Source organism: Aphelocoma coerulescens, chromosome 2, assembly GCF_041296385.1.
Source record: "Aphelocoma coerulescens isolate FSJ_1873_10779 chromosome 2, UR_Acoe_1.0, whole genome shotgun sequence".
NCBI classification, from domain to species: Eukaryota; Metazoa; Chordata; class Aves; order Passeriformes; family Corvidae; genus Aphelocoma; species Aphelocoma coerulescens.
Genome location: NC_091015.1, coordinates 62,147,848 through 62,162,306, shown reverse-complemented (window position 1 = coordinate 62,162,306; position 14,459 = coordinate 62,147,848). Strand labels below are relative to the sequence as shown.

General features: G+C 40.3%; 1 protein-coding gene across 1 annotated transcript in view; it reads right to left on the bottom strand.

Moving 5' to 3' along the window:
* GLI3 (GLI family zinc finger 3) overlaps positions 1-14,459 on the bottom strand; it is a 207,906-nt gene that overhangs the window by 84,985 nt on the left and 108,462 nt on the right. The window contains exon 5 of the mRNA XM_069007783.1: positions 10,574-10,679. Coding sequence (XP_068863884.1) covers positions 10,574-10,679 — 106 coding nt within the window. The remainder of the gene's footprint in view (positions 1-10,573; positions 10,680-14,459) is intronic.

Below are 14,459 nucleotides of genomic sequence, written 5' to 3'. Positions count from 1 at the left end.
CAAGCGCTGAAAGCCATTTTGCTGCTGTGTAGTCCAGACTGCAAGTTGGTCCTAACAACTGGTAAATACAGAATGGCTGGAACACCATAGCCACCAAAAGAAACAAGAGATAAAGTCCTTGCATTGCTATTCTTGCTCTACTTGTGTGAAAAACTGGAGCTGAAAAAAACATTTCCTGGGCAAAGCTGTAACTTTGAACAACCACAAGAACCAGAAATGGGTGGAAATATCATTTCTAATGTGACTGTAGAGGGAATACATGAAAAACAAGAACTAGACATAAAGGAAATTAATTTTCTGGCTGCATACATTTTTTGAAAAGTAGTAAATTCAGTTTTGAAGTCTTTGAGGTAAATGCATTATCTATATTCTGAAAGCATTATTAGTTCTCTGAACAGAGTAGGTAGCTGGGGGTGTAGATTAAAAGCCTAAGGGGAACAAACTGGCCAGCTTGGAACACACTTGCACAAGCTACGCATCTGCTCCCTCAGGATCTCTGCAATTCAGTCTAAATCACAGGACTAGAAACTTCCCAGAGTAGAAAGTTCCCAGAAAAGGTGTCAGAGTCGAAGCCTGATGTCCAAGGAACAAACATGTTCAAGGAACAAACGAAGACAGAGGTGGGCTACACAAGCTTTCTTGGTACTGTCTTGATGATATACGCTGATAGTGATCTTCCAGAGTAAAGCAAAGAACACCTTGGTCATTCAGCTCCTGCTCTTTCTGCCAAATCTGTCTACAATGTTTTTAAATGGGGCTATTTGCGTTGGTGGCCTCTATAAACTGGACTGGACTATCAATCTTTTCTTCCACGGGCCAGTGGAAAAGGCATGATAAATCTAGGCTGAATTTCAACAGGAGATACAGGACTGAAAGATATGTATCTTTAAAGAGATAGCCACTTAAATCTGATATGTTTAGAAACTCTCCCTTATGTGAAATACTCCCTAATTTTCTGTTGATCCTTAACACCAGTGGTCACAACACCTCATAAATAATGCTTTCAAGAAGATGATAGGTTAGTTCATTCCTTCAGAAGCTTTGTACTCCTGACTCATGGGCTGCAGGATGTTTTGCCTCTGTGTCTAACCTCCACAGAGTCTCCAGAAAATTGCCAATACCCCTATAAAACTGACTATAAATGCAGTCATAATCTATTGTAAATTCAGACCTACACATTTGGTGCTAGAAGGGATTAAGCTCCTGCTCTTTAATGGCAACTTCATGGGGCCCAGCTTCAATGTAAACCTTACTCTAAAATAAGGTCCCAAGCCATTTCTTGGTCATGCATCCTAAAAGCAAAAATCAAACAGAATAACATTTTTCTTTAAATTGTTTCCTCTATTAATTAATAACATCAGTCATCAATGATAGCTCAGCCTGGCCCAAGGCGCAGTGATAAAACACCCATTGAAACACAATCCTTTCAGTAAAATTAAGGTATCGTTGGGGTTTTTTTCCTAGCATCACATAACACAGAATATACAAGGGATGGCTAGTTAGTCTCCTACATCTCAGAAGCACAGCTTCAACAGCCTATGTTTTGCTACACATATGTAAACAAATATAGGCTTACACACACATACATATATATATATATATATAAAATATATGTAGTGGGATGAGTAGGTGGGGGCAGAAAGGAAAACAAGGTATTAATTTAACTTCTGTCTTTTCATCCTTTGGGAAAGAAAAAGTCTCAACTACATTCAATCCATACTCCAAGATTCAAGGACTTGATGTCTTTGTTGGGGGAGGATGGACTCTAAGTCAGGGAAAGATTGTGTGAGAGTGTGATGAAGATACTCTGTGTTCCTACAACATATCCTATTCATCACTCACATTTCTTGGAGTTTATACCTACTCTAACTTTAGGGAACTTCCAATTCACAACACAGGAATCTCACAGGTACACTTTAAAAAAAGAAAGAATAAAAAAGAGAAAAATCCCCACTAAGACTGTAACATTTCAGCTCTCTTTGAAGCAAGATTTAACATGAGTGGAAGAATTGTACTGAAAAAAAAGGAGTCTGTCACAGTCCAGTACCTCACAGGCTACTGCAACAAGTTTGACAGCAGCCTCTATAGAGTTGGCTTGCTTCTGGTTCACTGCACGTGAATACCACAGTCAATATCTGCTCACTCGACTAATACTGCTGACTACAGCACAAAGAACACAGGAATTTTGTCCAAGAAACCACAGGCTCAGAGCCTTTGAATGTGTGCTATATTTAGAGCTTGCATTCTTTGCAGCTGATAACAGAATGAGATAATAGAAATTTCAAGCAGCAGAACGCAAGCACTGCAGCTATTCTATATATTTTTGTTTAACTGTTAAATTAAGGTAATGATCCACATGTTCTCAAAGGTTTTGCCCATGAACATTTTTGTCTAAGCATTTTGTTAACATTTTTCCTCTAATTTTCCATCTTTCTCAGACTCCGAGTAGCTCCTGGGATTAGTTTTAACTGCAGAGATCTAAAATTACTCAGTCCATGACAAGTGTAAGCAAAGATATTCACCCTATTATGTAAAGAGGATGGATGCACACACACACACAAATATGCACACTTGTATACATATCTGCACACAGCGAGCACCCAAACAGCTTGAAATCATGTCTAGCTATTCCTCAGTCTACAGAAAAATGTTACACAGAACAGTGACCTGAGGCATAACTTTGCTGGCCATTCTTTCTGCTTCCATCATCTCTTAATTCACGCTGGTTTGAAAACCTGCCTTAGGGAACCACTTCTCACTGGCAGCCAAGAATTCATCTAAAGACTGTTAACTGCCCAGATGGGGTAAATGAGCTAAGTGGCAGTGCTGACGAGTGCTGATAGACACCTTACTGCTGATAAACCTTGGAACTGCTTCTCTGCAACAGCATAATCCATAAAAACCTCTTAAAGAACCCCTTTCGCTGGACTGGGCTCCACCAGACAAACCTGTGCCACTCTATGTCTCAGGTGGGGATGAGGCAACCGATCCCCTTTAGACCATAGGAGGAATGTTCCTGAGGGTTTTTCCCAACTTTTCCTCCCACTGCGTTACACCGGGAGGATGCCCTCTGAGTTACTGCTACTCTGGAGTGCTGAAGAGAGGTGGTCAGCCAGCTGCCAGCCACTGGAAGCACGTCCTGATCATTAGGGCTGGGGGCTGCTGCCATTCGAGCGCTTTGCTCAACATTAAAAAAAAAGAAAAACAACCGAAAATTTGGAGGAACTTTCTACCTAGGATTTTTAACAAAACAAACCATTACATTTTACAGGCTTTTCCTTCTACATTAAAAATCTCACCAAAATTTTCCTCTTATATCAATTGCTGCAACTTCCCCAGACAGCCCGAAATCAGACTGTATGAAAAGAACAAAGAGCCTCTATTAACGCAATATTTATCTGCTGCTATTGTTTCTCCTTTATAAATCTGTAGTTCCTTGGCATTACAATTAGCTACTCCAGAGAAAATGATTATGTCACAAAGTGTTATCCACCAGAGAAACAGAAGAATGATGTGAACCAAATGTAATCTGGTGCACTTAGAGGCAATTCTGTTGACTTCCATGTAAATGTGCTTGCTAAAAACAGGGATGAATTTTAGCAGTGAATCCTTATTTGATCTAGAATTTATTTTCCAACAGAAATTAAAGCAAAGCAGTGAGAAATATAGACGTTTAATTGACTGTGCAGTAACTCCAGACCACCGAAACAAATGAATGCAACTGAACTTACATAAAACAGCTACATCAAAAATATTTATCTATTTTTGTCCACATTTTAACCTACTTTTTTTTTTCCTTTAAAATGTTTCTCAGAATCAAAAATTTAAGAAAACACCCTTTTTCTTCTGCAATTCCATATATGTCACCATTATTTTGCTTTCCAAATGTTTTGCAGTTTCAGATAGTTTTTAAAAACACTCTGTTTGTGAAGCTACTCTGCAAGCGTTACAAAGCTTACAAAGGAGAATTTATGATCTGCAAGTCTTAAGGTAAATACCACTAAACAAGAATGAACAGCTGAACAAAACACTGATTCACTATTTTCAATGATGCAAAACTATACATTGAGTGAGTATCACAGTTTTGACCTAGACAGAGGCTTCCTATTCCCCAGCTTTGTAAAAGGCCTGGCACTGAATAAAAACTAATTGCTGAAGTTTATGTGCGGGCATCTGGCCCTGGTATTTTACTTCCATGAATACCACTAAGAAAAGAGGGATACACGCTGCTTGCAGAGCCTGCATATCTGTGGCACATAACAAACTCTGAATAACCTTAACGAGTCACCAGACCATGCTGATTCCTTCTCAGAGACTTGCTATAAAAATCCTCCAGGCCATTAGCAGCTGCTTCTTCTCCATGCTGCACTTCCAGGGACAGGTTTCTTGGGGTGTTTCCCATTTAATACAAGATTTCTCCCTGTTTACAAAAAATACTTTCACGGATGATTTTGGAAAGCTGTAACTACAGTCATCTTTTCATGTCCTCTAGAGCTTCCCAGTCTTTCTTCTTTGATGGCTCCTGGCTAAACCATAAACCCATTCCAAGTCTTAAAGTAATTAAAGACAATTCAATGAGTGATGTTTTTCATGCTGGGTGGGGCTCTCCTTCCCACTGTGAAAGGATCAATGAATGCGCTGACAAGCTGACAGACTCCTTGCCAAGTCTACAGCTTAGAGGTACACTGAGGTAAAGCAGCAGGTAAAAGATTTAAGGGGTTTAAACATTAAGATTAAAAAAAAAAATTAGAGCTTAGAAATGAAAATGAAAAGAAAAATCATAATGTCAGTGACAAGGCTGGGAAAATGTAAACATCTTATCAAATGTGTAGCTAGCAGTTTCTCTCATAACAGAGGATATGCTTTAATCTTCTCACATATTGGCATCCCCCATTTTGCTGCATGGTCCAAAATCAGAGGATGATGAAAGCTAAGTATCTGGGCCTGCCTTTCCTTTCCTTTCCTTTCCTTTCCTTTCCTTTCCTTTCCTTTCCTTTCCTTTCCTTTCCTTTCCTTTCCTTTCCTTTCCTTTCCTTTCCTTTCCTTTCCTTTCCTTTCCTTTCCTTTCCTTTCCTTTCCTTTCCTTTCCTTTCCTTTCCTTTCCTTTCCTTTCCTTTCCTTTCCTTTCCTTTCCTTTCCTTTCCTTTCCTTTCCTTTCCTTTCCTTTCCTTTCCTTTTTCCTTTCCTTTCCTTTCCTTTCCTTTCCTTTCCTTTCCTTTCCTTTCCTTTCCTTTCCTTTCCTTTCCTTTCCTTTCCTTTCCTTTCCTTTCCTTTCCTTTCCTTTCCTTTCCTTTCCTTTCCTTTCCTTTCCTTTCCTTTCCTTTCCTTTCCTTTCCTTTCCTTTCCTTTCCTTTCCTTTCCTTTCCTTTTTCCTTTCCTTTCCTTTCCTTTCCTTTCCTTTCCTTTTTCCTTTCCTTCCCTTCCCTTCCCTTCCCTTCCCTTCCCTTCCCTTCCCTTCCCTTCCCTTCCCTTCCCTTCCCTTCCCTTTCTTTCCCTTTCCCTTTCCCTTTCCCTCCCCTCCCCTCCCCTCCCCTCCCCTCCCCTCCCCTCCCCTCCCCTCCCCTCCCCTCCCCTCCCCTCTCCTCCCCTCTCCTCTCCTCTCCTCTCCTCTCCTCTCCTCTCCTCTCCTCTCCTCTCCTCTCCTCTCCTCTCCTCTCCTCTCCTCTCCTCTCCTCTCCTCTCCTCTCCTCTCCTCTCCTCTCCTCTCCTCTCCTCTCCTCCCTTGTGTAACTGACGTGTATAAACTAGATATGAAATAACCCATCTGAGAATTGGACTCCCTCTTTATCAAGTTGGAGCTGACTGCAATCAAAACATATGCTTTGGTTTAGTACCAGAACATTGACAAAATTCAAAATATCTGTTCAAGGCATTCATGTTGTGCACATGCACAGTTATCTGCACGTGCATCATTTCAGGGAGTAAGACGGCCAAACTTGCTAGTCTCAATCAGCAGTTAGGAAAGAAAAAGAGCTTAGAATATCATTGATCCTAGGAAGCTAAAATACACCAGCTGTACCTTGCAACTTCCTCCTGGCAAAGGCAGTCTCCCCTGACTGTAAGCATATGGGCAGCATCAGTGCACCTTCCCTTACATTTCCCTGCTCACTCTTCCTTATGTGTAGTCCAGAGCTAAGGCAAAATGGGATGGCAACAGAAAGAGATTGAGACTAAATGGATGAATGTTTTGGAACATGCATGACGCATCTTGTAATACATTCAGCCCTGAAACTTTAACCTTCCACTAGCCTCCTGCAGCACGTGCATTTACCACTCCAAGATGTACACAAGCCACGGCCTAGAGCCGTTCCTGATACTGCCACCTGACTGTTGTCTCCTGCCTCATCTCTGCAGGAATGCATTCCCTCTACAGCCACAGTAACAGCACCTGAAAATATCACGATAGGTCACCTTCAAAGGCTGTCCAACTCAACTTTGAAATGAAGCAGATTGGGAAAAACCTCTTAATGCAACTTGGTTAAAGTATGGGAAAGAATGAATAACCAAAAACAGTACGCTTCCTAAATTGCTGAATTTAAATCCATCAGTAGAATTTTGCCTCTGCCTTAGGAGTTTGTTTTTTTTTTTTAATTAATGAATAAAAGCTCTCATCCTGGCTAAGTCAGATTTTAAAAGTTGTGGGACTATCGAGTTGTTTACACTTGCACTGTCATAAAAATAGACAAGACACCCTTTTTCTTCTGTTCACTGCTAACAACTCTCCTTCCAAACAAAGACATCAAGCAACTGGAAAAGTTAGCCAATAATAAGTTTGTGATTTGGATCTTGAAGGAAAAATAGCATACTCATGGTATTAATTTAAAATAAACACCCTCATTAGAGGCACGATTTTAAATCACTGCACACCAACCAGAGAAGGCATCACACTCTAATGGATGACCTAGCAGAAGTCAAGGACTAAAACATAGATGAGCTTCAGCTCCTCCTTTATATCATACTTTAGAAATCAATTTTGGAAATTAGGAAAGAGATGGACAAAAACAACAAAGAAAAACAAAGCAAGGAATGGGATTACTAAAGCCATGCTTCTTTTGGTTTGTTTTAATCGTATGATGATAATCACATAATTTAACCTGCAAAACTGAATTACAGTCTACTGAATTTTAACTGAATTTGAGAAAAAATAATAAAAGGAAAGCACAAGCTCCAGCCTCAGTTCTTCCATTCATCCATTGCTGCTGTAGAACAACTTAAGTTTCATACATCTTCCTGAAGTATAAACCAAATATGTACTGTAGAAATTCCAAGATAACTACACAGTCCTAACAGGTTTTGGTAACACAAAGTGACACATTTCAGTACATATTCATAAGGGTTGGGGGTTATTATTGGGCTGTAATTGCAGTTGTTCTAACACCTAATAAGCCATGGCTGGAAAAACAAAGGCAGGTTAATTTGTGATTTCCTCTACTCATTCAGAGGCAAATTAAGTGTCAAACAGCTAATACAGAACATATTTCATTTTATGAGATTTTAATTTAATTCTGCACCATATCGTTGATGCCTTAATGTAGGGTGGTTTATCTAAGAGGAAGAGCAATTTATAAACCTCTTTCAATTGAAATCTTTAATGATAGGATACGATAGCATAATTACAGCAATGCCTGCTAGTCCTACTATACATAAGCATCTGTCAGCAATTCCATCATAAACATAAACCCTTATTTTAAAGGTTTATAACTCAAAGTATAAAATTTGGCTCCAGGCTGAAATTTGGGATGGAACAGGTCTGACCATCAGCAATTAAACTATAAGAATCACACACATAAATGCATATACCTTTTTAGAGCTGCAAGTATGTAAGAGCCCTGTAACATCTTTAAAATTCCTGCTTTCTTTTTTCTTTTTCACTTGGCCAGTGTTCAAAATTATGTGCAGACACTGTAGACAAGTACCATGCAGACAAGGCCCTCTTCACATTTTTTCTGCACTTGTATTATACCTAAACTAATTCCACTAAGGCTTGACAGGTTCTGGAACATATTTCTAGGACCTTGGATAACTAAAATCATGCCTTTTTTTAAATTTTACTTTTAATTTATATTACATACACACATTTGAGAGTACTACAACACTGCGGAGAAAACCACTCAAGCAATGAAGTCATTGTGAAGCTGTAGGTAAACATTTGCATCCTGACTGGTGTTCTTGCCATTTTCTCTCAGAATTCTCAAACACCATCTCAATCCAGTTCTTTCTTCTTATTATTTTCTTTTTAATGGATGCTAGGACCATTACCAGTTCAAGTAATGGCTCCAAATGATCCCAGGTGATCCTACGTGATACTCACACCAGGCTCTGTAAAACTTGTAAGAAAACCACTGGTTGCCTGCCTCACATATATGTACATTAAAGTATTTTCCTGAAAACTGCAAAAGCATGACAAACCTTAACATTTACAAAGATGCTGAAGTCCAACCAATTTTTTTTAAGTTGCTTAATTGCCTATTTATATTTAATTACACCAACCACAACAGCTCCAAGGGTCGATTACAGCTCATCATTTCAATGGTCACATAAACCAAATGAGCAAAAGAATCAACAGAAGTTAATGGGAAAAAAATGGCCAATATCAAGGCAATTTTGAGTTTAAAGCTTGGGCTGATATCAGAGTGTATTTCTAAAACAGCTTTCTGGAGTCATATCACATCTGGCTAAGACCTCCTTGACTCTGCTGGGCCCTGCTGAATCACCACTTAATCAGGGAGCAGGGTTGCACAGCACACAGCAGGGCACCTTTCCATAGAAGGAGCATGATTTTGGGGTCAGAGGGGACTACCCCTGAATGCCAAACAAGGCATGAAACAGGCACTTCCAATATCTTTTGGGCTCTTTCAGAAATCCTGGCACTAAGAGCAGTGTAGACTGCTAGTCCCGATTTCCCACTGTCACCCAAAGCAGGTGACAGTGGTCTACCCACCCAAAAGCCCTGCTGCGGGCATGGGGTGCCATGCTACGGACTGGGTTCATGGGACTGAGGCTCCAGAGAGGGCTCAGCTCAGCAAATGCAGTCAGGCAGGGTCCCACACGGTATAGATTTCCAGAAGCCTCTTAGAAGCTAGCAAGCAGTACTAGTGTCTTGGATGATGGTCCTCTGCTGATGCAGGTTAAAACTCCCTACCCCATCTGCCCAATACAAAGAGAAAGGCAAATTCCCCACTAGCTTCAGAATGAGCATGATCATCTCCCCCAGCTCCCAAAAACAGCCATCCATGTAGAATATTGACTGCACTGCAAAATCTAGGATGACCCCTTAATGACTGTCTGAGCCTGCCACCTTCAGCTTACAACAGTATTTAGCAGAAAATTTAAGCATGTATTTGAGTGTATTTTATTATGTGGTAGATTGTGGTGTAAATGATGATGCATCTGAGGAACCCTGAGGAATAAATCACAAATTTCTGTGCTCTCTCTTTCTATAAATACCCACTTTTCCTCTAATGCCCAAGAAGACTGCAACACAGATTTATTACCTACCTCCAGGCAAATTTGCTCTGAAATTACAATTCAGTAATAGAAGACTGACCCAAAAAAAACTGTTAGTAAAATATCATGTGTGTACTTGGGCATGTAGTTAGGATTGTTAATATCAATTAATTCTGCTCACAGAGGAGGACTTGTTTTAAAACAACTTCATTTTTCTTCTGCATATATGTAATTACACAGCTGTAACTAATAGCCATAGAAAAGCAATCTGCCATCTAAACAACTAGCATTATTCTTCAAAGTATTACTTGCGCTTTTCTTCTTGTATTTTCTCAGTGTGAGAGGTGATTAGTAGATATGATTAAATGTATACATCAAGCCTTTTACTGAAGTACCAAGCCCTGCTTTTCGGCTCCATTTTAAATGGTACTTAGCAGTTTTCTGGACACATCTACTGGTTTATTCTGCAGTGCCGATAGCCATCTCCCCATATGGAGTAAGATAAAATTTATTTCTACAGGATTTCACCACTACCACCCTTTTCTAATGCATGTTATCACTGGTATTCATTTCTTTTATCTTTGTGTAAACCATGTGCTCTATCACATTTGCCATTTTGTTTGGGTGACATTCCCATCAATCAACCGTTTGCCTTTATGTGCACACAACAGGGACTAAGAAAATTTACCAAAAATTTCATTATGCTTCATAGCAGTCACCAGGGAAAAAAACAACCTTTTTGGTTGTTTTGTAAACAAATCTTTGGCATGAAAGGAAATTTCAGCTATGAAGAATACCAAGCTTAATACAGATTAAATACATGTTTATCTGGCTGTATTTCACAGGGCTCAGCACTTTTTAATTTAGTCTTTATAGAATGACATAATACAGAATAAATGTCAGTAAAACACACAGGTAACCCTTGCCAGCTACCTATTATAACAGGAATTCCTCAAGCAGCAGCATGGGTTTTGCTTTATGAACAGATAACCACAATGCTTTCCAAAAGTAAATCTCGCACTCTGGCAAGACTGGAAACATGTTCCAGGTGCATGGTTTCAAGCATTGCAAAGGGTCGTGTATTTGTCCATTCCTTCAGGAAGCAAGGGGAACATTGAATACTCACACATGCAGAGGAGGAATGGGAGATGGCTCATAATGGTAGCGTCCCTCATGATGTCTTGCATCAACTGGTACAGGAGGGTGGAATGCTGGAAAGAGGTGAGGTGGATCTGAAAAAACAAGCGAGGTTCCCAGATCTGAGTATCTCCAATGACTCTTTAAAAACAACATTCATAAACACAGAACAGATACTAAAAAGCATGTGTTAACAGTGCTACAATTTAGGGGTCACAATCTCCTTCCATGCTCTCGTCAGTCAGGTCTGTCTGAGAGGAGAATTTGGCCCACAGTGTTTGCATGAATATGTATTTACTAATTTTAATATTCTCTTTTTATAGCTTAAATGGAAAGGGGAGTAAAAAAAGTCTTTAATAAATAATTATGTGTCCATATGTGAAGCATCAGATCAAAAGGACCATCAAGGCTTTCATAAGCATTCCTGATTTATTTATTTAGTATTAAAACAAGAAAAAAAATCATCCCAGGACAAAAAGCCTAAGCAGAGAATACAATGCAGTAAAAAAGTATACCCTCAGAGATATACACACAATCCTACAGCAGAAAGCCAAACTGAAGTGACATGCTGAGAAACATAAGTAAAATGAGTAAATCAGACATCGATGTTTGAAGGGAAATGCGACTGGGAAAGGCCATATTGGAGATGTTTAACTGCACCACACCAATGGCTGGACCTGGAGGAATGTCAGAGGGACTCATTTCATACCCAGCTCTTGAAAAGGAAGGGTGCTTTCTTTGTCCCTGTGACTGGAAACCCAGGGACTCATGCCTGCATTAAGCTCTCCTGCTCTATCTTCTCCATGGCTTTTACAGGATGGGGGATTTTGCAGCTGTCAGAACTCCTGTTCCCCGCTGTTTCCGGAGAGCCTTGGAGACGGGCTGACAAAAGGGGGAATGCACCCCTGATACCCCTATGGGCTCTGTCCTGAGGCGTCAGACACCAGCCTGCCCTCTCCATTGCTTCTGCAGCCAAACTGCCTCCCAGCTTTGACTGGCACAGTTCACACAGACCACAGCTCTCCCCACCAGCACACCGGTGAAATCCGTGTGCCTCAAAATGCGACACGTTGCTCACCACTGCCTCCCAAGTGAGATGTTAAGCACCTCCAGCAGCCTGAAACAAACTGATCCTGCACAATCATTACCCAATTGCCACTATGGGTGATGTCATGTGTTTATCTGTCGTCAAAAGCTCAGAAGTACAGACATTAGGTCATGTCATGGATTTGCTAAAATGTTTCCAGAAAAAAAGAAAAATTCAATCATGCACTGGCAGTAAAACTAATTCTGTTCCAGTTTTGCCCACCAACTCTTGAAGGTATCTTTTCTTTTTATTTCCTGCCTTTCCTATTCAGCAAAATGTAAACGTCCTCTTAGATTATATTATTTGTGAAAGCATTTCCCTGGTTCCAACTAGAGATGGTCCAAAAAAAAAAAGTATTTTTTCCTCATCATATTTGTAAAAAGTTGGGTTGCTTTATTATTGATTTTGAAGTAGGAGAAGAACAAGAGGAACAAACTTCATTGCCCTGAAGGAATACACACAGGGGAAGAACAGGAAATAATTTCTGAGGAAATATTCCCAGTATTTCAAGTATTTCATTTGGAAACATCTGACACAGACTGCCCAGTTACATGGCTTGATTTTGTTAAAGGACACAAGCATGTGATTAGCCATAGCACATTTCAGCCATTTACTGACTTAGGCACCATAAATGAAAAGTAATTGTGGCTTATGATGCAAGCTGGGATCTCAAACTCACGGTATTTTTAAATATGGTTCTGCTGCACCAACTGGACCTTGGCATGCAATCTGTTATGAGCTTCAGTCCCCATGGTAAGCACTCATGGTCTTCAGTGGAGGTAAAAAAATAGGTCACAGATGATCAGGAACACAATGTCATTGTCCGAGTGGAGGATGCTTGCTGCCACCTCCTGAAACATTCCTCAGCAGACACCAAGACAAAGGGGAAAAGGGGCAGGGGAAGTGTATTTTAGCACATCTCCCTGCCTGCCCTCTTCCCTGCTAAACTGGTGTTTGACTACAGCAGCATAAGCCAAAGGGAGGAGGTTTCCAAACAGATGTCTGGCATTTTACAATACAACGTCTGCCATCAGTTTTTCAGCAAAAAAGGAAGTCACTCACACCCTCATGGATGCACAGGCAAATCCTTCTCTGCCCTATGTGTCTCCTTCCAGGAGTGAGTCTGGAGAGCACAGGTAAGACCATAGAGATTTTGCTACCCGTATTCATGTCAAATAGGATGTGGTTCACCTGGCCACAGACATGAAATCCCACTAAGGACACCACGCCTCCTCGCTGTCCGACCCTCACCCAGCCTAAATGCCCACCCATTAAAGCAGTGCTAGTAATTATGTAGTGAAACACCATTTGACCCTCCTCAAGGTATAATTTCCTTTCCCCTATCTGAGAAATGGAAACTTAGTATTAAACAATGCAAAAAAGGTATTCTTCTCTGCGGGGCTTATGCAGTGCAGATCATCAACAAGTTTTATTTACGCATGGGCTATAAATCTCCAAGAAAATCTTTTTGAGTCCTCTCACATTAAGCTCCTTTGTATATCTTGGTTGCATCTTGTTTGTAGTTTCCATCTGGGAAACAGCCGTACTCCATCACGGCACAGGGAGCTGTCTCCGTCAGCCCTGAGCCGACCGGAGCAGAGCTGCATATCAAACCCCAACATAATTATCCATCTCACAGTTTATTATTTACACATGAGCAATACAGCTGGTGAACATCATAACTCAAGTGTATGTGTAATAAGTTACTACACTGTAGCCATCTCTTGTTGCAACCCTTAAGAAAAACCACATGATGACTTTTCCAAAGCCAGGCTAAAACTGCTGAAGCAGAATAAAGTGCCACTAAACCTGGCTACCTCCTATTTATCATACAATTTCCTGACTGATGGTTCCACAAACCAGCTGCTAAGTGCTGTGTACTCTACTGTCAGCAGACTAACATGCTAAATGGGAGACAGGGAAAATAATGTACAGAATTATAGAACTGGTGGAGTCAATTTTACAGATGGAAATCAAATCCTGCCGTGTTTTGGTCAGCCCTCAGCACAAAAGTAGTAAATTCTACACGCTTGGGGGCCCAAGACCACTCCACTTTGAAAAGTACTGAATATTTATACGGAAAGACTCTGAGATCAATCAGAGAGCTGCCAAAGCACCCATCGTCCAGGGCTCCACTTGGAATTCAATTGAAATGGCATAAAATGTAATTGGTTGACGAGTATTTATATGAAAATAGATAATAATAAGTTTACAAAGCAGTAACTGAGGCTGTAGCCAGTTTCACACTGACTTTTCATATCCCACCCAATAACTGTTTCATTAAAGGAACCATCAGAATATTAATGGCACATTCTGCCATGATTATTTATACTGTAGGTAAGTAAAGAATGAGGGAGACCAGTCAGACTAGAATTGAATCTGAACCAATCTGACTCATGGTTAATTGTGTGAGATGCCTTACCTATCTAGCAAACCAGGAGAAAAGCTCAATGTAAAAGACAGGATACCTGTTCTATGTTTTCATTCATTCATTCGAAATGTGAGGAACAAAACTCTCCCGTTTAGAAAGGAGAAACTCCTCTCACCAAAACAAATCAACAAAATCTAACTTCCTATTCTGCTAGGAAATTACTTATCTTAAAAATCTTAAAAATTCTGGCTAAGATGCAAACTTAGAGTATGCCAGGCACTTTTCTTACAGACATCCAAATGCAATTGTGAATTCCTGGGCCAATGACATCCTTGCAGAGACTCTCTGATGTAAGTGTACAGTATCCAGACAGATGCTGGTTGTGAACTCTTAGCCCTCCATTTCAACTCAGTAGAA